The sequence below is a fragment of the Microcebus murinus genome, chromosome 4 (assembly GCF_040939455.1).
Source record: "Microcebus murinus isolate Inina chromosome 4, M.murinus_Inina_mat1.0, whole genome shotgun sequence".
Lineage (NCBI taxonomy): Eukaryota > Metazoa > Chordata > Mammalia > Primates > Cheirogaleidae > Microcebus > Microcebus murinus.
The window spans coordinates 8585447-8607789 of NC_134107.1; the positions used below are offsets into that span (position 1 = coordinate 8585447).

The following is a 22343-nucleotide window of genomic DNA, read 5'->3' on the forward strand; positions in this document are numbered from 1 at the left end:
TCAGTAGCTCAGTTGGAGAGTGCCAGCCTGCAGGAGAAAGACGCTTTTGTGTCCCTCGGAGGCCCTGCTCGGGGGGAGCTCGGGCCGGGCTGGGGGCGCCGCGCGGAGTCACGGCGGGGACCTTCTTACTTCGTGCGCCGCGCCTGGATGTTTCTGCGTTGGCTCCGGATGCCGTGTCTGGGATACGTGTTGAAGGGAGGGGAAGGCTCACCGACGAGACACAAAGGGGACACGACCAGGAGTCTCACTGTGCATGAGAACGTGACCCTTGGGCTCACTTTTTAAAATGAAAGTGGTTCCCAAACTCGGCCTCTTTGTGGGCTTCCCATCAACTCACCGGCCGGCGCCGGGCGCTGGCGTTGCTTCTCCGTGCCCGCCTGGATCATCCAAAGGTGGCGCATTCCTGGGCAGCCGGCGCGGAAGAGGCGAACAGAGTTTTCCAAAGGTTTTAGAGTTGGGAAGAAACCTAGAATCTTCTCAGAAGCATTTCTGGGGTTTGCCACCAAGGTGGCTTTCTGCAAACTTGAGGTGGTTCTAGGTGTCTTTCCGTATTCCTTAATCCAGAGAGATACAGGCGTGCGCGAGAGATGGATTCTGCCCTGAGAGGCTTTTGCTCTGGCCGGGGGACGGACGGACGCAGCCCACGGTCTTCAGGCAGGCGGGTCAGAGACGCAGCCGGAGCGAGGCCCGAGGGCCGTGGGCTTCTGGCTTTGCGGAAGCAGCCCACGCTGGCAAACAGGGGGTTTTAGGGCACGGACGTCCTGACCTCCGGTTTTTACTCCTTGCCCCCAAATTTCACATTAAAGGAAAACTTTCTGTGAAAAGACCGTAATGCTGTCACCCAAGCAGTGTCGCTGTCTTCCTTTCTCCGCGTGAGCGTCTGTTGGCACGTGTGGCTGTGGGTCCTCGTGGACACGCGTCGGAATGCGGACTTTGACCGCGCTGATGTGCGCGGCGTACCGACCGTGAAGCCTGGAGATGGGGTAGCCGGCGGGCAAGGGCCAAAGGGACCAGACGCGGTTGCAGGCGGCTGCGTGGCTTTGAGGCCCCGGTGGACAGAGGCCGCGTGCAGGGCGCCCGGCCAGCGGGGCTGTCAGCCCACGCCGGAAGGGAGCAGTGCCCGTGGCCGGCTGCCACTTCCCAGGCGGCTTCCGAGGTGTCCGGTTGGCGGGTGGAATTCGGAGCCGGGCAGAGGAGGCCCCGGGGCCACCGCGGAATCGGTGAGGTCCGGAGTACAGGGGCATGAAGAGCCGAGGCCACGTGGCGCTGGGCTGGCAGAAATGCAGGTAGCAGCGCAGGAGGCTGGGGGATGGGACTTCTCCTGTTCCTGACGGGAGGCCTTGGAAGTGACACTTAGGCCGGGAGGATTTGGGGGTAGATGACACGGCTTGGTTTGTAGCTGGGAGCCTGCCAAGGACTCCGTGGCGGTGAGGAAGCGCAGTGTCGGGCAGACCCAGGATCGAGGGCACCTGATTTCAGTGGTGTGATGCTTCCTATTTTAAGTTGCCGCGTTGTGATGCTTTGGTCCACGTCCTGGCTGTGCGACCTTGGGAAAATGGCTTAGCCTCTCTGTGCTTTGGTTCCTCACTGGTAAAAAGGGGATGATAATGGTACCCGCTTCTTGAGGTTGTTTGGAGGGAAACCCGGCTGCACGGCAGATAGGAGGTGTGCTTGAATTTGAACTTGAATCGGGAGCCAGGCAGGCAATCTGATTCCGTGCCAAGAGAGCAGTTCTTCTTGAACGTTTGGAGTTAGAAGTGGCCGCCAAGGCTGGGAGCTGCCAGGAGGAGCGGGGGGCAGGGGCAAGGGGTGAGGCTTGTCCTGGCAGCTCAGGGCACGCGGTCCCCTCCCCTGTGGGGCTAAGGCCAGCCTGTCTTGGGTCAGGGGCAAGGCCCGCCGTGTCAGAATCACTCCGACTCTTGGTCCCACCTCGGCCCACCCGGTCCACAGGGAGGGACGGTGGGGTGAGGAGTGGGAGCTGACTGGCCGGTCCCCCAGGGAGGCTGCCGTGCGCTGGGCTGGGGCCACGGGCACAGCGAGAAACACAGGGTTTGCAGCCGGAGCCCCAGGCGGACGCGGGAGTGGCGTCCCCGGGGCGCCCAGATGTCCCCGTAGAAGTGGGGGTGCGTGGGGGAGCCTCGCGCTGCCGTGCGCCAGCATAGCGCAGTTTTCTCCTTTGCAACGTGGACAGGGCAGGGTGACCCCTTAGTGTGGTTGGGGGGCTCGGACGAGAGCCCTGGTGGTCAGAGCTTTCCTCAGTGCGGTCAACGCAGAGTGGACACCAGACAGAACGCGCCCGGCGCGGACAGCCTCCCGCGGCTCCCGAGGCCCCGTGGGTGGGTCGCTGTTGGTGCTGGGGTCTCCGTGTCTCCCGTCCCCTGCCCCCTGGAGGGGCCCCTGTGAGACAGGGAAGGATGCCCAGCCAGGTGGCCCTCCGCTGCCCGGCCCTGCCCGGCTCAGCGAGACCCCCGTGGGCGCCTTGCCGTTCCCCGCGCCTCCCGGGACCCTGGAGCCCGGGCGGCTGGCACGCAGAGGCCCCGCCTGGGCAGGGAGCCTCTCCTGGCCTCCCTGCCCCCTCCGCGCAGCTGGCTTCGGTTTCCCCCATGTTTTTCCAATTATGTGGAATGGGCTAAAAACAGCAGGAGCGGGCCGTACTTGGGAGTTGCCACCACGGTCCTCAGGAGCTGCAGCTCCCTCTCGGCGGCCCCGGCGTCCTGCTCTTTGTGGAACGTGCCCTGTTGCTTTGACCTCTGTCACCCACATGGCTCCTCCCGGCGGGGGCGTTTGGGCGGGCTGCTCAGGGGCAATGCGTGTCCCGGCTGGGTGACGCGCCGGGCCTGTGTGCAGAGCGTGCCAGGCGTGGCCCCCCCCAGCCCCGGCGGGCGCGGGCTGTGATTTGCGGGGCGCCCGCCGCTCCTCACCGGGGCCGCGTTTCAACAGATGTTCATCTGTCCGGGACAGGAAATGAAGAAAGAAGTTGGGGGTGTGTGTGTGTGGGGGGGGGTGGCGGGAGGAACAGGGGGTCCACTGTCGGGTCTGACGGGCAGACAGACACCTGGGCCTGGCAGCCAGAGCCCTCACGTCCGTCCGTCCGTCTGTCTGGGCGGATTAGACACAGGAGCGCAGCCCGCTCGGCTGGGCCGGGAATAACGGGCGTTTGTTCCCGAAGTCTAGCCGCCTCGTCACTTATCAGGGAAGTAGGTCAAAGGGAAAAGAAAGGAGGCCCCGTGGGGCTGAGTCTGCCGCCGCCGCTGGGCGGTGATTGGCGTTGACTTTGCAAACAGAAGGCAGCTGCTGTTCTCAGCCACGGACTGTGAATTTTTAATAGCAAGAAACTCAGACCGCACAATCTAAGAGACGGCGGAACAAGCCTGAGTGCTCATTTTTTTTTTTAAGCCAAGGTATAACTTGCAGACAATAAAGAGGCGCACATTTTGCATGTACGTTTTGATTAACTGTGACAGTTGCATGCGTGTGCATAACCACCACCCCTGGCAAGATACAGAGCATTTCCCCGACCCGGCGAGCGCCCGGGGCCCCTTTGCGGCCCCTGTGGAGGCAGCAGCCGTCCTGACTCCTGTCGCTGTGGATTAGTTTTGCGTGTTGCAGAACGTCACGGAAATGGAACCGCATCGCGTGTGTGCTTTTGTGCCTTAGCCTGAAGACTGAGTTTCAAAGCTAATGAAAGAGGAGAGGAGGCACGCCAGGTCCTGAGAGAGAGAACATGGTCATTCTGGGGCCGGGGGCACAGACCAAACAGCCCCCCTTGGGTGCAGTGGGCTCCGTGGGCGCCCCTTACCGTGGGCCGCAGAGTTAGACTGCGGTCGCCTCGGCCACTGGTCTTGTCCCCTCTTGTCTCTGCAGGCTGAGCCCAGCTCCGTCCTGGCCCCAGACTGGCTGCAGAGTCCGACACCTCCCCTTTACCTGGGGAGGGTGGCCGGGCCCAGGCCCTGGCTCTCGCTGGGCTGCGAGCGCCCCCCCCCCGGCCCTCCCCAGGTTTGGCTCCCAGCCCCGCTGTGCAGCGCGGGGGATCCTGCCGGCCTTTGCACGGGGCCGGCGTCAGGGCCTGGGAAAAGTGCTGGGGAGCTCGGTTAGTTGCCTTTGCGGTGGTGAGACCTGAGGTTCTTTGGGTGTCAGGGGAGCAGCAGCAGCAGCAGCTTTGTCAAGAGGAGCCCCAGCTGTCCCCTCCTGGCCGCCCCCAGGGAGGTGGGGCCGAGTCAGGTGGTCCGAGCTCTGGCCTCCGTGCTGCACCGAGAGGCTGGGAAATTCGGGATCCTGCCCCGCCGGCCTGGGGTGTTGAGTAGGCTCACGTCTCTGAAGGGGCCTTATAAACTGTAAAGTTCTTTGCGCTTGAGTTAGGCTGAGCCATGTGAACTGCTGATAGCAACCATCTTTCTCCCAGAGAAATGGCATTTTCGCGTGGTCCTAATCTGTTACTTCCAGCCACGGCCACCGAGGCAGGGTGGGCAGTGACCGCAGTGGTGTTTCTCGGGGGTTGCTGCCCCAGGCCGTCAGGGCTTGCTCGGGCCAGGGAAGAGCGGACGGCCATTCAAGCATCGGGCTCAGCTTCAGGAGCCCCAGAGGGTGCTGGCGGCAGCAGGAACTTCCCTGCTGTTTGTTGAACACCTACTGCGCGCCTGGGCTCGGAAGGAACTCCGTGCAGGCTTTTTAAGCACTCGAGGCCCTGCCTGGAGGGCTGGGGTATGGCTTCCTTTTTCATTCGTCACCGGTTATTTTACACTCCCCAGCGCCCTCCAAAATGTTTCCATATTCTTAGGTTTCAGGCTGCCCACCTTTAATTGGCCCCACAAAGGGACACTTCCCTCCTACGGCTGTCTCTCCTGGGTGGGGGCGGGGAGGACGTGAGCGTTCAGTGTCACAGGGAGGGGGCCGTGGGCATGGGCTGTGTCGTGCGATGCTCCCCGCCTAGTGACTCTTACGTGTGGGAAGTAGGGGTTCGGTTGCATGCTCAAGGTCACTCGGTGAGGAAAAGGGGCTGCAGCTGGGTCTGTGGCCCCCCCCCCGAAGCCGGTGCGCTGACCATTGCACAGCACTGCCTATGCGGTGAGTAGCCACTGGGGTCTTCCTGGAGGTCGTAGGGGGGGAGGGGACGGAGGCAGGCCGCACTGCGTGGGGCCTGGCACCTGGGGATGGGAGAGGAAGTGGCCAGCCTGCAGGGGGGTCCTGAGGCTGGCACTGACTTTGTCACTCTCTGGTGGCCCCAGGCCCCTGGCGGAGCAGTGACTTCCCCATCTTAGAGTTGAGCAGACAGACGGAGGCCCAGACCGCCGGCCAAGGTGCCTGCCGGCTGCTGTTGGTGGGCCGCGGCCTTTCCGAGCGCTGTCTGGGAGACCCTGGGCGGGCCGTTCGGGTGGACAGCCGCTCGGGCCTCCGGTCGCAAGCACAGCCAGCGCGGCCCGGCCACTCTCTGTCCCTGTGACCCTGTGGCCACTCGGTGGGGTTTCTTGGGTTAAGGTGCGGGGCCGTGGTCTCAGCATTCTTCCAACCGCTTACCTCAGGGGGCAGTGGAGAAACTTAATCAATTGCTAAAAAACAAAAACAATCTGTCTGCCTGCCAGCCGGGCGGCCGCCGCGGCCAGGCTGTTTATGGTCTTCGAAACTGCAGAGTGGACAGCTGCCCGCAGCGTGACCCGGTTCTGCCCACGCGGCTCCAGGCCTGGGAGGTGGCCGAAGTCAGCTTTGCCTTCCCGTGGGGGCGGCCCCAGAGACGCCCCGGAGCCTGGAGCCGAGCTGGGGTGGGCGTCAGGGAGGCGGGAGAGGCAGATTCTCAGCTTTCGCTCAGCTCCCGACTTTCTGTCTCCAGCGTGAAAAGGAGCTGGAAGCCTGGGGCCGTCCTGGGGGTGCTGGCTATGGCGGGAGACACGTGGCGGGGGCTTGGTCCAGTGGGGAGGAGGGTGATGCCGCTCTGTCCGCTGGGGTGGCCGGGCCCGCTGCAGAGTGATGGGGGGGCTGCAAGTTGGTCAGTGCACTCCCTGGGAAGTGTCGCTATTTTACTTGTTGTTAAAAACCCTTTACTCACATTTGCGTGTGAAAGGGACTAACCATGATGACCTTTCAAGTTCCTTGTCCTGGGCTCTGTGAGGGCCCGCAGGGGCCATATGTTGGCCACAGAGTTGCTGCAGGGGTTGCTTTGCCCGTCCCTTCCTTCTCCTGTCATTTATCCTTCCCACATGGCGGCGGGCGCAGACCCTGGAAGCTGGGGATAACCCCCCCCCCCCGACTTCTCCCCCCAGGGTGGCAGCTCAGTGGGGGGGCAGGGCGTTCCGCGCCCCGGAAGAAGGCGCCGTCCCGCAGCCTGACCCACCTGCACACCCGGGCCGCGAGCGCCTCTGCAGATAGACCCGGTCTCCCGTGTTTCCAGAGCCTGTCCCTGCCCTGTTATGAAATAACCTGCACGCGTTCACTGCAGGAAGGGCAACATCATAAAAAGTAACGAAGAAAATAAAAACAACCCATAATCTCACCGCCACCCAGAGTTAGCTGCTGCTACCACGTGTCGACGCGTGTCCTTGTCTGTTTTCTCGTGTCACGCGTTCGGGGCGGGCTCTCGCGCGATCCGCTCCCGCTGTGTGCGCGGCGCGGCGCCCGGCTCTTCCCGTCTGTCGTTTGTGAGCCCTTCCTGCGTGGCCAGCTTTTCTCCGGAGTGTGATGTGGCGTAGCCTGTGACCTTGCACGCCCTCGTTCACTTGAAATAAGCAAAGTTCATCACTGTTGATGCCGTGGGACATTAGGTTGTTTAAGGTTCCTTTCCGTGGGTTTGGGTTTTGCAGTAGTTGTGGAGCCGTCCGCGGCGGCTGTCTCTGCGCGCGCCGATGTGATCCCCAGCTGCCGCTGCGGGCCCCGTTCTCGGAGGGGCCGTGGGGGGCCGGGGCCGCAGGTTGCCGTCCAGGAAGCCGCGGTGGTTCTCAGTCCTTCAGGAGGCAGGAGGGGCACCCAGGCTAAGGGTGAAACAGGCCGTCCCACCAAATGGACGACAGTGGGACGCTCGCTTCTAGTTCCGAATTGCGGAGAAGTGACCCGTTGTTCTTGTTTTATCGACTGTGTTTTTTCTTCTGTTAAATTTTATTTATGGTCTTTGCCCATTTATTGCTGGGCTTTGGGTCTTTTTCTTATTGACTTGCATGCCATTTCATGTAATTTTTTAAACAAGATTAATATTCTTTATCTTTTAGCCGTTTTAGGTTTACAGAAAAATCGACTGGCGAGTACAGGGGGTTCCCCTATATCCGCACTCCCCCGTCACTGTAAATTACACTCTAATGCCCTGAAAGTCGCACGTACTCCTAGTACCAGTACAGGGGCTGGCACACCGTGGCCACAGGCCACTGGCTCACCCCTGTCGTCGGACAGTCCGGGAGCTCGGGGTGGTCTCCACGTTTTTGCATAGCTGAGAAGAAAATCGGAAGCGCGGCGTCTTGTGACGTGTGAAAACGATACGAAATCCAGGTTTCGGTGTCCGCGAGTAAGGCTCTGTTCGCAGGCAGCGGCGGAGTCTAAGGCGGGCTGCCTTCCTGCTACGAGCCGCCCGGGGCAGCAGCCGCGCAGGTATTTGCCGTCTGGCCTGTCCGGGGGAGCGTCCGCCGGCCCTGCCGGGAGCTAAGGAGGAAGAGCAGGCATCGCCCAGAGATAACCACTGTTGGCATTTGAGCGTGTTTCCTTCCCGGCTTTTGTCTGAGGGCGGCTGTCTGCTTGCTCTTGTGGTCGCGCTGTTTGCGCGAGGCTTCCTTGAGGACAGGGCTGGGCTCAGGCTGCCCCTGCGTCCCGCACCCAGTGGGTCCTCAGCGCGGAGTGGGGACGGGTGGGCAGCGCAGACCCTAGTGGGCACCCGCCCCGGCTGCAGAGCGGCTCCGGTGCCCTCTGGCCTCTGTGCTGCTGCCCGGCTGTGGGTTCTGCCCGGGTCCCTCCCCAATCCTGCGTGGCTCACCCGCCCTCGCTGCTGCACGGAAGCTGTCCCCTCACCCGCTGCTGCCGGCTGGCACGGGTCCAGTCGTGTCCCCCAAAAAGACGTGTTGAAGCCCAACTCCCGGAACCTGGGTGTGTGACCTAACCGGGGAATCGGGTCTTTGCAGGTGTGATCAAGCGAGGGCGAGGCCATCTGGGGTGTGGGGGGGTCCTGAACCTGCGGGCTGGGGTCGGAAGAGGAGAAGAAGGGACGTGGAGGCACACGGGGGGCGAGGGGGCTGTGTGGCGTCAGGGCAGGGTGGGTGTGACGTCCGAGATTCAGGGAGCTCCAGGCATTCCCGCAGCACCAGGGCTGGAAGAGGTGGGGGTGGGGGGTTGATCCTCCCCCTGAGCCTGCAGAGGGAGCGTGCCCTGCGACAGTCACCCTGCAAGGCAGTGCGTTTCTGCTGTCACAGTCCCCTGTGCGTGGGGCCGTGTCAGGGTGGCCCTCAGCGTGTTCACTCCCACCTGCCTGTCACTGAGAAAGAAGTTACCCGTTTTTCGTGCTATTGAGTGTTTTTTCCTCTGCGAGTCTGTGTTTATGGTCTTTGCCCCCCGGCATGTCCCGCCTGTCTGTGATGGGGGGCCGCGCTGCCTGGTGGGTGGTGGCGGGGAGGAGGGCGTGAGCTGGACGTGCCCGGGGCTCTGCACCACGCTCTGGGGCTACTGCTGCTCAGTCCTGAGGGGAGGCCCCCTGCCAGGGAGCCGTGCCCTGGCCTGGCCCGCGCCCTGCGCTCGGGCTGTGGCAGGGACGCTGCGCTTCTCCCCTGCGAGCGTGCAGAGAGGGGGAGGAGCGGTTGGGAGCCTGCGCCAGGGAGCAGGAGGCTGTAGGGATGGCCACCCTGTGGCAAAAGGAAGGTTCACTTTCTTTGGCAAGGCTGTGGGGCTGGGTAGTTGTTTAAACAACCCCAAGGAAAACCATTTAGCCAAACTGTTAGTTTCTAAACAGTTTACTTCCCTGGTATTTAAACAAACGGCTACCCAGGCCCTGCGGCTGGTCCCAGGGAGGGGTTGGCCTCCCTTCCCTGTGGCCTGGCCAGTCCCCTGCGCCCGCCCGTCCTCCCCAGGCCTGCACACCCTCGGCCCAGGCTGCTGCAGGGACTCACTGCAGACCGGAGTGGGCACCAGCTCACGGGCATCCGGCACAGCCGGGCTGGCGGCGCTCTCTGCAGCTGCTCCCTGCTGGCCTGGCCCTGGACAGAGTCCCCCGCCTCTGGACCGGGGTCACCTCCACGCTGGACACAGCTCACTTAGACCGTCAGGCAAACAGCTGGGTGTACCTCTGTCCCAGGTGTCACCGTCTCCGTAAAACTCAAAAACCTCGAAGGCCTTGCAGCCCGAGGGGCGTGGGAGACCCACCCCTCTGGAGTCGGGAAATACCGACAGGTTGATCCGGGCAATGAATTACGGCCTCAGCCTAAGGAGCTGCAAGGGATGCTGAGAGTGGGGTTCCCGGTGGTGGGGTGTGCTTGAGGCTTTGGGTCGACTTGGTTACCAGAGGGCTGGAGCCAAGGGCACTCGGTCCCTGAAGGTTCTGGCCCATCTGGGACACTCTGCCAGATTCTGCCACATGGTGACCGCCACGTAAATCCCAGAGGCATTTGAGTGTAGAGCAGACCCCACCCCCATTTCAGCAGGCCCCCTGCAGATACCCGGTAATCCTTGCCTTCCTCCACAGCCCCAGGTAGAGCCTGTGGTGGTGTGCTCACCGATGGTCTCTGCCCTGTGACCCCAAGGGTTTCACGAGGGCAGATCCCATGTCTGTTCTATTCATGAGTCCATCCTGGGCCCAGGACCTAAAGTAGCTACCCATAAAGACACTGATGGGATGACTGAGCCAGCCAGGTGCCAGGGTGTGCAGACTTCGGTGATTGAAGTGTTTGAGGGACCTTATTTTTCCACTGGCTGCTGTGTGTCTTTGGCCTGGGAGCTTAACCTCTCTGTGCTTCAGGTTTCTCATCAGTAAAACGGGACATAATCATACCTCCAGGCTTGGCGTGGGGAGATCATGGTATTTTAGGTGATTTGTTAGGAGGATCATGGGAGCAAGGACTGGCAAAGCAGACTCAAAATGCGTCTCGGGACCGAGTGTCAGTTTCCACCTGGGAGCGGGGTTTTCCTTGGAGTCATCGTGGAGCTGCTGCTTGAGGTCAAGTGTGATTGGACACACACCCCAGCGAGGCTGCCGTGGCCTTGGCTTCGAGCCCGCGGCCTCTTTGGAGCTTTTGCAGACACCCCTTGGGCAGAGCTGTTCTTGGCCGTACCCTGGGGGCTCCATGCCTGCCCCTGCCTGCCTGGTGGCCGGTTGAGCCGGAACCCTCCGTGGAGTTGAGTTTGTGGTCCCCCAGATGTCGGAGCAGGACAGGGCCTCAGGTGCCATCGGTTCTGGCCGACTCTTCACTGCAGATGTGCAAACTGTGCAGAGGGCCTGGGACCTGCCCAGGGTCACCGTGGGAGCGGCGCGGGAGGTGTCTGTCTCGAATTCTCCCTGCTCGTCCCAGGACATGGAGCAAGTTTGGTGCCTGCTCCGGGCGTGGTGTCGTGCGGGGGGCTGTGGAGGGCGAGGGGGGCAGGTGCTAGAATCCCGTGAGCTGGCGGGGCGGTGCCCTGGCAGAGGGGCGGGCCGTGTCGGGGTCGGGGACAGGAGGAGACGGGTGATCTGGGCCTGGAGGGACAGGTTGATGTTGATGTCAGCAGAACATCTCGGGAGTGTAGCCCGGAGGGAAAAGTCTGTTGGCATTCAGAATTCCCTCTGCCCCGCCAGCACACACCAAATCAGAACTTACGTGGACACCTCTAACTGAATCTGAATTTGGCTCTTAGAGGTTTTCCACTGTAGTCGGGTCCTTGGGACACCTTCCCAATGCTGCTTGTCACCTCACTTTCCCCACCTCCTGCCTCAGTTTCCCCAGCCCTAGGCACGAGCTGCTATTGCTGTCCCATGAGCGCCCTCTAGTGGAAGAACGGGATCGCGCTCTTCTTGGGGCAGGAGTCAGGACCGGGTCCTGCCCTTGCTGGAAATGCAGGACCCTGCGACCCTGGGACCCTCTTCAGGTCTCTGTGCTCCTTGTGGCAAGAAGCCAGCGCGGGGGTGCGGGAGGCCATCTATTGTCTGAGGCTGCGGCCTGGTTGGATGCAGGGAGACTGGGCAGTTGGCTGCGGGGCTGGACCTGGGGGCCAGGGCCTGAGGGAGGCCCCTGGGCTGGCTCAGTCCCTGTCCCCTGTGCAGGGACAGCACTGTGACTGCAGGCGGTCAGCCCCGAGTGCCAGAAGCAGCCTCTGGCACCTTCTTGGTTCTGCGGGTCCTTGAGACCAGAAAGGCTGGAACAAGTGAGTGGGCAGTGGCCCAGCTGGAGGAGGGAGCTGCCTGCTGACCTCACGAGCCTCAGACGGCATCCATGTTGGGGTTGGGGGCCCCCTGAGGGCCCCCCTGGGGGCCCCGAGTCTGCTTGAGGCACCATGTGCAGCTTCTGCGGGGAGTTCTAATAGATCCCAGCGGGAGGACCAGGGCGGAACGAGCGATGCCCCAGCGTTGGTCTTCACCTCCAGTCCTGGGGGTCAGGAGCACGTGGCGGATGGGCCACAGGGATTCGGAAGGGAGTCCTGTAGCCCCCCGTCCTCAACACGGAGCTCTGGAGATTTGAGAAGCCACTGGAGGGCGGGTGGGAAGGGCTGGGGGTCTGTACACCCCCCAAAGCTAGAGCAGGTGGTGATGGGGGTCCTGGGGCCTTGGGATTTGCAAACCGCTGGGCAAGAGGTGTGGGGCCACCGTCCGCAGCTGGTTTCCGTGTGGGCCACTGGCGAGGGATGCTCGCTGTGCGCCAGGCCCCAGGCTCGGATGTCGCTGCAGCGTCCCGGCAGAGCTGAGTCGTCAGGCTCCGGTGAGGCAGGCCCCAAAGCTGCCCAGCACACCAGGCTGGGCCCCGAGCTGCAGCAGAGACCAGGTGGCTGTGGGTGGGGATTCGTGGTGTGGTTCTGGGTCACAGTGTGAGGTGTGTGGACGGTGCCTTGCGTATTCTCCTTGGGACCCCATCTGTAGGACCCCGTTTAGAAACCAGGTCTGAGCTCCTTGGGGTCACTGCTACAATCTGCTGGCCTGTTCCCCAGCCTGGCTTGTGTGGAGGCCACAGTGAGTGGTAAGCCGTGGGGAGCCACACCCAAGGAGTCAGGGCCCCAGGCCTCGTCCTGGCCAGGGCCAGAGCACGCGTGGCCCTGGACATGTTTCTTATGTCTTGCCTCGATTATCTGGGGTGTCAGATGGTCCTTAAACTTTTAGCCTTCAGTGTAGCTGAAAGTGCCCCACAGTCTCTGGGCCTTGGAAGCAGGACTTCCCTTCATCTCGGTGCTCTGCGGCTGACTGTGAGTGAGGAAGGAGGTTGATTCCCGTGGCAGCTGTTTCTGGCCCCGCCTGGGAGCTGGGGTGGTGCAGAGGAGCACTGGAGTCTGAGCTGCCTCTCGGGTGGAGTCGGGGAGAGCCTCAGGAAAGAGGCATCAGAGCTGGCCCCGAAAGGGTGAGCACCCACAAGGAGGCACGCCGGGGCGTTGGGCGGTACGGCTGGCGAGTGGGTCTGGAGCCCCGTGCCTGGGCGGGACGTGGGGTAGGGGCTGCTTTGTGGCTGGGAGAAGGGCTGGCAGGAGAGAAGGGGGACTGATGGGGGCAGCTCCCAAGCAGTGGTTGAAGCCAGCTGGCCTGGCTGTGTGGCTTTTGGCTGGTTGCATAACCTCTCTGTGCCTCAGTTTTCTCATTAAAAGGAGCAGACGAAGAGTGCCAACCTCCTAGAGCTCTCACAAGGGCCAACTAGGGGCGTGTGGATAAGCTGGGTGCGTGTCACCCGACGTTACCTGCTGTCCTGAGGAAGCCCTCGGGGACTCGGCCGAGGCCCTGCCGCTCACGCCCGGCCCGACCCCACCGCGCGTGTCTGTCCCCGCAGGGGCCGAGGAGGTGCTGCTGCTGGCCCGGCGGACGGACCTGCGGAGGATCTCCCTGGACACGCCGGACTTCACGGACATCGTGCTGCAGGTGGACGACATCCGGCACGCCATCGCCGTCGACTACGACCCGCTGGAGGGCCACGTGTACTGGACGGACGACGAGGTGCGCGCCATCCGCAGGGCGCGCCTGGACGGGTCGGGGGCGCAGACGCTGGTGGACACGGAGATCAACGACCCCGACGGCATCGCCGTGGACTGGGTGGCCCGCAACCTCTACTGGACCGACACGGGCACCGACCGCATCGAGGTGACGCGCCTCAACGGCACCTCCCGCAAGATCCTGGTGTCCGAGGACCTGGACGAGCCCCGCGCCATCGTGCTGCACCCCGTGATGGGGTGAGACGGGGCGGGGCGCCGGGCGGGTGGGCCAGGGAGCTTCACCCGGACCGGGGTTCCGGAACGTTCCCCTGCATGAGAGCCCCCTGGAGGGGGGCGTGCTAAAACACGTCGCGGGCCCCGCCCCACCTTGCGATGCGGGCGGGCGGCCGGGCCCATGTCCGTGGGCAGCAAACCCCGGAGACCCGTGGGCCGTCTGGTCCCTGGGCTGCAGGCTCTCCTGCAGAGGGGAGGGTCCCCCTGGGCGGGCGTCCCCCGGGGCTTTAGTGTCACAGAGGCAGAGAAACTGGCTGTCAGCTCCAGCCAGGGGAACGTGGCCCTGAGGACCTGCTCCCCGCTCTGCCACCAGTGACCCCGGCCGTGTCACCAGCTCTGTGGGCCGCTGTGTCCCCGGCTGTGCGGTGGGGGAGGGTGGGAAGCAGGCTCCAAGGCCCTGCGCTGTGAGTCCCAGGCTCCCCAGGGACGTGGGTTTGGCTGCCAGGGGTGTGAGATGCAGGGGTCCGAGGAGGAGGGTCGGGACGGAAGGGGCAGGCGGGCCGGTCAGTCGGGCCAGACACATTGCAAGTGGAGACTGTGGCCCGGAGCACCAAAACCTCCTCCTCCGGGGTGCCACCCAGGATCCAGTTTCCTTCCTCGGGGGCCACAGGGAGCAGGCCACCTGTCCTTCGCACAGGGGAGCCCTTCAGCTGTGTGCGGAAGGCTCCCCTCTGCCCCTTTCCTCCCTCTGGGTGCTCAGCTCACGGGCGGACGTGAGGCCGCCCCAGACCCTGGTGGGGCGTCTCCTGCCCACTGGCCTGTGGGATGAGTCCAAGGGTCCCGTGGGCGAGCCCAGCTGGGGTGGGCACCGCTGTTCCCACGGAGCTGCCAGTCCTGCGCACCTGGCCGGCCACCGCTGTCTGGGCCCCGCTTACCAAGCACCTCCCGTGTGGTGGGGCGGGCGTCGCTCTCGGCAACGGGGACACAGCCGAGACAGACAGACGGGCGCCATCACCAACATCTGCTTCTTCCCCAGCCTCATGTACTGGACAGACTGGGGTGAGAACCCCAAAATCGAGTGTGCCAACCTGGACGGGCAGGAGCGGCGCGTGCTGGTGAACGCCTCCCTCGGGTGGCCCAACGGGCTGGCCCTGGACCTGCAGGAGGGGAAGCTGTACTGGGGGGACGCCAAGACAGACAAAATCGAGGTGAGCCATCGCTGGGGAGGGGCTCTGGGCCGAGGGAGAGCCCTGGTTCAAGCAGCCGTTCGGTTCGGATGCGCCATGCGGCCCGGCACTGCCTGCCCGTCCCTGGTCCCCGAGCGTTTCACAGAGGCCAGACCTGGCCACCCCCTCGGCCTGACGTACCTATCAGGTTGACGGACACCTGGGCTCTGCTACTGGGGCAGACGGAACACGGGGTCCCGTTCCTGAGCATGTCTGCTTAGGCCGGGTGTGTGTGTAACTGGGATCCCTGATGAACGAACGGCACATGTGTGGCAGAAATAATAATAATCGCACCACGGTGGCTCGTGCGGCAGTGATGATGCAGTGTCATGCTATGACAATGCCCCTGTGCCGTGATAGCCCCACAGAAGCTGCTGTGCTTTCTTTTAATTCCAACAAACAGACCCTGCATGAACAAGCTCATGCAAAGAGTTTAAAATTTCAAAACAGAACATTAAAGGCTCACACTCACGCAGTGTGCGTCACCGCCTTGCTCACCGGGAGGGGCACGTGCGAGGCGGGAGGGTGGCCGGCGGTGGTGGGACGGCGAGGACGGGGTGGGGCTGGAGGGTGGGGGTGTGGTTCTGCACTGGATGAGGGAGCTGGCCGCGGAGGTCGGTTTCTCGAAAGAGGCATCGGGGTTGTTTGCGAGGCCTTCCCCCGCCGTAAACGCCTTGCGTGTTCGCTAACTGCGCAGTAACCGTGTAAGCCTCGGGTTAGGATCTTGCTCCTGCGCTCAGCGGACCCTGCTTCCCCGAGACGAAGGCTTCGGCTTGTTCTTTTGTCAAGAGCAGCCGATTTCTGTCGCCGGCTTCTCTGTCTGTCCGTGAGACCAGCCGCTGGCATAAAGGCTGCGCCCAGGAACTGCGGTGCCACTCGGGTCTATTGATGTACACGAAAGAAACCAGTTTCCAGATTATTAACTTAATTACCGTGAGTTATTCTATGGGGACCTTGGGAGCCCACTTGTAGGGACAGAAGGCTGAGAGTCGGGTTGTCCGTAACCTGGGGGCTGCCTGTCCTGAAACAAATGATGTGTTATGATGCTTTTTGACAAAACAGCCTTGCGAGGGCCTGAGCCCAGGTTGCTGGCACACGGTGTGCCGTGGGAGCAGCGGATGTCATCACGGGAGCCGGGAAGAGGGGACACGGGATGACCCTCTGCGCTAATCTTGCCACTACCTGTGAGCCTTGCGCCGTTCCAAATCACGGAGCTACAGCAGAAAATAAATGACACATCCACCACCCAGCTTAAGACGTAAAATAATTGATGCAGTCGAAGCCAGAGACGACCGCCCTCCTGAATTTGATTTATTCTCAGTTAGCGTCAGGGTGTTTTCCTTGCGTGGATGTCTCCGGAACAACGCACAGCCTCATCCTGCCTGTCCTGAGACGAGCCCCGTGGCACTGTCCCGGGCGTGTGCCGGGCCGGCTGGCTTCGTGCTCACCTCCGGGCGTCAGCTGAACGTTTGTTGGAGGTGCTCTCGGCGCCGGGGACCTCCCCTCGGGGTGGGCCCCACCCTCCTGACACGGGGACCTCCCCTCGGGGTGGGCCCCACCCTCCTTCCAGTGGCTTCCGGACGAGCCTCACGTGGCTGCGTCACCCCTCGGTGGCGTCACCATCAAGGGGCGCCTCTGTCCTTCTCACGGCCTCTGTGGAGAGGGCGGGACTAAGAGTGTGTCCGAGTTGCAGGATTTCAGGCCTCAGCTCGGCAGGGTGGGGAGCTCGGTGCTGGGCAGGCGGGACGGATGACCCTCCCCCGAAACCCGGGAGCTGCGGTGGCGGCCGCTCCTGTCGGGGCTCCCGTGAGGGACGTGTTCTTCAAGGCCAGGCCCTTGTTTCCGGGGCAGCTTGAGGATGTTTCGTCCTCCTGCTGCCCTCCTGCCCGTGGGGACGGGCCAGGGACCCAAGTGTCTGCGGCGTCACCTCATGCACTCTCACAGCGACGATTTGCTTTACTGTGGTAAAATAAACATGACATAAAAATGGCTGTTTTGGCCTGGCGCGGTGGCTCACGCCTGTAATCTTAGCACTCTGGGAGGCCGAGGCGGGCGGATCGCTCGAGGTCAGGAGTTCGAGACCAGCCTGAGCAAGAGCGAGACCCCGTCTCTACTATAAATAGAAAGAAATTAATTGGACAACTAAAAATATATAGAAAAAAAATTAGCCGGGCATGGTGGCGCATGCCTGTAGTCCCAGCTACTCGGGAGGCTGAGGCAGGAGGATCACTTGAGCCCAGGAGATTGAGGTTGCTGTGAACTAGGCTGACGCCATGGCACTCACTCTAGCCTGGGCAACAAAGTAAGACTCTGTCTCAAATAATAGTAAAGAAAAAAAGACTGTTTTGACCATTTTACAGTGAACTGTTCAGTGGCATTCAGTACACTCAGAGTGCTCTGCAACCTCATCGCTGTCTCATCAGCTGACAAGACGGGGCTTCGTGGGGACAGCGTTAGTGGACCCAGCTCAGACGTACCGAACGGAGGTGGCGGGCAGGTCCGAGTGGCCTCTCCGGGTGGGGCCTCCTGCTGGCCTCGTCTGTGCCGGGTGTTCTGGAAATCAGCCCCCGGCAGCCCAGCGGTCACACAGGGGGGTGGCAGCCCTGGGCCTGTGACCAGCTAGTGCCGTCATCTCGTCAGTGACAGCTGGGAGTGGCGCGTGGCTCCTGGCGTGGGTGAGGCTGAGGCCACTCCCTCGCTGACTGACTCTGGCTCCCTTCGCCACCTGCTGGGGCCTGCCCTGGTCCGTCCTGACACGAAGACCTGACCCACTGTGACGGCCCGCATGGGTGTGGCCCGAGGCCCCTCCCTGCCCCCATAGCGGCTGCTTCTCACTGTTTTCCCAGCCTGTCTACACCCTGGGACACCTCCTAGACCCCTCTCCTGAGACAGAGCCCTGGGGTTGGGAGTTCGGCTACCACGGATGCCCTTAGCCGCACTCAGCCCGTCCTGTGACCCTCCAGCGTAGCCCATCCCTGCCCACCTGGACACCCAAGCCCGTCCTCGAGCCCCACCCCCAGTTTCACCCACTGCAGCTCTTACGCTGTGTGCCCCAAGACACAACTTTATTTGTGGATGTGACTAGTGTTGCTGTCACCCAACGGGGTCTCGGACTGGTGGCACTCAGGCTGTGCCCGCCCCTCCTCCGGCCGCTGCCTCCGCTCTTCCCCGAGCCCCACGTGCCCAGCTGCCCCCGCCTGCTCCCCTGGAAGCCGGGGGTCACCTTCAGCCGTATGCCGTGGTCTTGCGTGTGGGGATGACCCACGCCCTCCACCCACTCGGCCCCCGGGGAGGGCGTTCCTTTCCCAAATGGTGACATCCGATTGCTGCATGGAGGACGGAAGCTGTAGCCATCTGTCCCCGTCCAAGGCTTGTGCTGTGGCTTGGCCACAGGGTCATCATCATCATCATCATCATCACTCACCTGTGAGCAGACCTTGTCTCCCAAGGCAGATGAGAGCTCTCCACGGTCCAGCCAAGGCTGGGGTCACTGTGCTGACCCAGGACACCCCAGGTCTGTCAGCAGTGACCTTCCGGCACCCTCTGTATCCCACCCACACGCTCGCGGTGGCCCTCACCTGCCCCTGGCCGGGGGGTTGACCCCTGCCCTGACGTTCACCACGTAGGTGGCGGTGACGTCGGCACCCCAGAATAAACACTCACTGCAGGAGTGGTGGGGGCGGGGAGAGGCCCGGCCAGCTGTGCTGTCCACGGCACCGGGGGAGAAGCTCGACCACCGGAGCCGAGAGCCCCGTGCGTATGTTTCGGATATTTTTGAATTGCGTGAAATCAGATAACCGCAGCAGCCCACGTTTGGGTTTTGTGTTTGGCAGCGTGGGGTCGTTATTCCCTCAGACAGCAGAACCGTCTTCCCTGTAAACCCGTGCTCTGGAGGGTGGGTCTCGCGCTCGCATCTGTTTGCACGACCAAGTCAGCGGGAATGCAGGATTCATTGTAAGGGAGTCACGCGTCAGACGACTTCCTGGGGTCCCCGGTTGGGGGGCCGGCCTGCAGACCTCACAGCAGCGGGTGCTGCTCCTTAAAGCTCGGGTGAAGGGGGGTGTTCTCGGGTCTCCGTGCCCGTCCCTCCCAGCTGGCGGGTGTCTGTGCCGGCTGCCCCGGGAAGAGAACCGAAGCCGCCGCTCGCAGAGCGTGGCCGGGCACCCTTTGGCAGCCTCTGGGCTCTGGCTGGACCGTGTCATTGTCTGTGGACTAAACCTCCTGGGTCTACTTTCCTGCCCTGAAAAACAAGTGCACGGGGACTCCAGGAGCCAGGGTGCAAAATTACAGCCCGTGGCCTGGGCCCAGCCTGCCACCTGTTTTTGTACCATTCTTAACCTAAGAGAGGTTTTTACATTTTTTAATTCTAATTTTAATTTTTAATTGAAAAAAGTAAAAAGACTATTTCGTGTAACCCAGGTGCAGAGCGGCGGGTTTGGGGAGGCGTCCGAGGGGGCTCTGCTCGTCGAGGGCACCCCAGCCTACAGCCACCACCTGCCCGCGCTGTGGGCGCAGCCTGGAAGGAGCAGCTGATGGCCTCCCCCACTTTGTTAGGGGCAGCCAGGGAGCGGGGGGCAGGGGAGAGAGAAGTGGCTGCCAGCCAGCGCCCGTCACCACGGCTCACTGGGTCCTCTGGGCTCCTTTTCACTGTTTGTGGATGGAGCCGGGAGAGGTGGATTCCCTCAGCTCAGTTCAACTTAACACGTCTGGAAATTGAGTTATTAAAATTAAGAAAGTAAGTGAATAGGATAGGAAGAGAAAAATCAAAGAGATACATTACTCTTTTGGTAGATTGAAACTTGGGGTCCTTTCTCTTTCTAGGTGGGGATTATTTTCTTTGTCGTGTCCATGCGCTGCATTGATGTCCCAGCTCCCCAGCCCTGATTCCCGTGAGCGGAGGAAGGGACGAGGGTCCCCGCTGGCGTCCCGCCCGTGCTTCCTCGCCGTGCACTGGGGCCAGGTGCTTCCTGGTGTGGCTTTGTGCTGCCCGGACGGGGACGGGCCCGGCCTCTCGGGTGTTCTCTGGGTATCTGCCGTGCAGTGGGGTGTGCGTTCATTGCCTTTGTGTGCCTTCCTGTTGGGGACAGGCAAAACTGGAACAAGAGCTCTGAACCATTTGGGACCCAGGGCCCATCACCTGCCGTGCGCTGCTCCCTGGAACTGCCAGGACCGGTGCAGCCTGGGCTCACCGAGAGTTTGCACCTGGCTGGCCCCTCAGACTCCCCCCCCATGGGGCTGCTTTAATGCCCTGGTGCCTGGGCCTTCTGGTTCTGATGTAATCCCTGCAGCTGGGGCCCGGCCATGCGCTCTGTTTTGTGAGGTCCCCTGGGCGACTGCAGCTCCCGGGCTGGTCTAATCCTTTCGCTACAGGTGGAGAGACTAGGTCCCTGAGGGTGCAGGGACCCGCCCAAGGACGCAGAGCAGGGGGCAGAGCTGCGCTCCGGCCCAGAGCCACATGCCCCACCTTACCCTGTTGACCCAGGAGTTTTGTCCTGAGTCGTCCAACAACAGAGGACCAGAGTCCCCCCTGCTCAGCCTGCATTCAGTCCGTCTTATGTTTTTGCCACCTGCAAAACTGAGGGTCTATAGCCTTTCTGATGAGCCGGATTTGCAGTCTGGCTGCAGGGGCCTGCTGAAGCTTGCCTGCGATGGCTCTGTGTCTCTTTCATCCTAGCCTGAGAGCTTGGATGTGGTGTCTTTACCGACTCTTCCTTTTTTTTTTTTGAGACAGAGTTGCCCAGGCTAGAGTGAGTGCTGTGGCATCAGCCCAGCTCACAGCAACCTCAAACTCCTGGGCTCAAGCAATCCTCCTGCCTCAGCCTCCCGAGTAGTTGGGACTACAGGCATGTGCCACCATGCCTGGCTGATTTTTTTCTATATATATTAGTTGGCCAATTAATTTCTTTCTATTTATAGTAGACACAGGGTCTCGCTCTTGCTCAGGCTGGTTTCAAACTCCTGACCTTGAGCAATCCTCCCGCCTCGGCCTCCCAGAGTGCTAGGATTACCTGGCACCCAGCCACCGACTCTTCCTTTTAACATAAGCTTATAAGCTTCTGCCGGATCATCGATCGTCAGAACCACGTCTTACGCCGCGTGTCTGTGTGTTTCGGCTCGTTGCGGCATTTTTATGTTTGACCGTACTTTCTCCTCTGTAGCTTTTGCGGTAGTCGCTCTTAATCAGCACTGGCTTTTCGAGAAAAAGATTGAGCTTTCACATCTCCGAGCAGACAGGGTGGAAATCATCTTAGACGCAGAACAAGAGGTGCACTCAGAGCTCATCTGGTCCTGACCGAGCAGGAAACTGGTTCACAGGGGAGTGGGAGAAACTGGCCTGGGGCCCTGCTGTTGCTTGGCCTTTGGCAACTCTGCGTGGTGGGTGTGACCTGGGGACCCCCCCACCCCCAGCGCCTGGGTCAGTCTCGCGTTCACGCTGTGCCGCCCGTCCCAGCACAGCGTCCCCACCCAGGCAGGGAGGCTGGGGGAAGGGCTCCTGAGCTGGCCCCGCCACTGCGCCGTCACTGCCCCGTCATCCAGAGACATGGCAGCATGACGAAAGCGTCATTTATCCAGCATCCCCGACGAGCCAGACACCTGGTGTGCTTTGGGACCCGGCACAGCTCAGACGCAGCAGAGGCTCCTGGGAGCCCAGGCCTGGGGGGGCGGTCAGGGTTGGCACTCACTGGCGGGGCCCCAGCCCGTCCAGACCCGCGTCTCTGCCATCCCACAGGTGATCAACATGGACGGCACGAAGAGGCGGACCCTCCTGGAGGACAAGCTCCCGCACATTTTCGGGTTCACGCTGCTGGGGGACTTCATCTACTGGACCGACTGGCAGCGCCGCAGCATCGAGCGGGTGCACAAGGTCAAGGCCAGCCGGGACGTCATCATCGACCAGCTGCCTGACCTGATGGGGCTCAAGGCGGTAAACGTGGCCAAGGTCATCGGTGAGTCGGGGAGGCCCCGGCCGTGGCTCATCCTTGCTGACTGGCACAAGGAAGAAGTAAGGGGTACACGTGGACCCGTAAGTGTCCAGCTGGGGTGCCCCCGCCTGGGGCAGGGCAGGGCAGGAAAAGGTGACAATATCTGGCCAAGGACAGGTGGGAATGGGGGAGGTGTGTGGACCAGGGATGTTGACCAGGTAGTGGCTGTGGACTCGGAACGTCAGTAATTGTTACAATAGTGGCTAATATTTATTGAGCACCTGCTGTTTACCAGTGCTGGCTGAGGGCCTTAGTGCCCAAAGCAGCCCCATGTGCTAATACAGTCACCGCTCCGTTCCCGCCTGGGCAGAGGATGTAAAGCTGCGCAGATCGTGGTGCTGAGCTCAGGCTCAGCCCAGGGTCTGCCTTGACCTCATTGCTGGGCCGGGCTGGGATTGTTGCCCACTGTGGCCAGGCTTGACTCTCAGACAGACACACACAGACACACACACACACACACACAGACACAGACACACACACACACACACACACACACACACACCCCACCTCCCACCTTTACCTGGAAGCCAGGATCTGCAGAAAGCTCACTGAGGAGGTCACTGTTGGACACAACGATTTGTCTTTTCTGAAAAGGACTCCAGGCCAGCACGTCACACCGGAGAGATCGGCGTCCGGGGGTGGGAGGGGGCTGCGCCACGAGGCAGGGCTCTGTTGCCAGGCGGGGGCTGGTACCTGGTACCATGGCGGCCTGCTGCGGGCGCCCAGCAGATCTCTGCTGGACACACGCGTGAGTGGACAGACAGGACCCAGTGCTCACCGCCAAGTCACCCGAGGTCTGGTGGGTGAGACTCCCGAGTGACCTGTGCTGCCTGCCAGTCGGACGGCCACGCCCGTGATGTCAGAGACG

At 62.1% G+C, this 22343-nt stretch overlaps 1 protein-coding gene across 2 annotated transcripts in view; it reads left to right on the forward strand.

Moving 5' to 3' along the window:
- The window catches only part of LRP5 (LDL receptor related protein 5), a 105446-nt gene that overhangs the window by 48669 nt on the left and 34434 nt on the right, over positions 1-22343 (forward strand). For both annotated transcript variants that reach the window (XM_076001696.1, XM_076001697.1), the window contains 3 exons: positions 12894-13290; positions 14303-14474; positions 21223-21439. In XM_076001696.1, coding sequence (XP_075857811.1) covers positions 12894-13290; positions 14303-14474; positions 21223-21439 — 786 coding nt within the window. The remainder of the gene's footprint in view (positions 1-12893; positions 13291-14302; positions 14475-21222; positions 21440-22343) is intronic.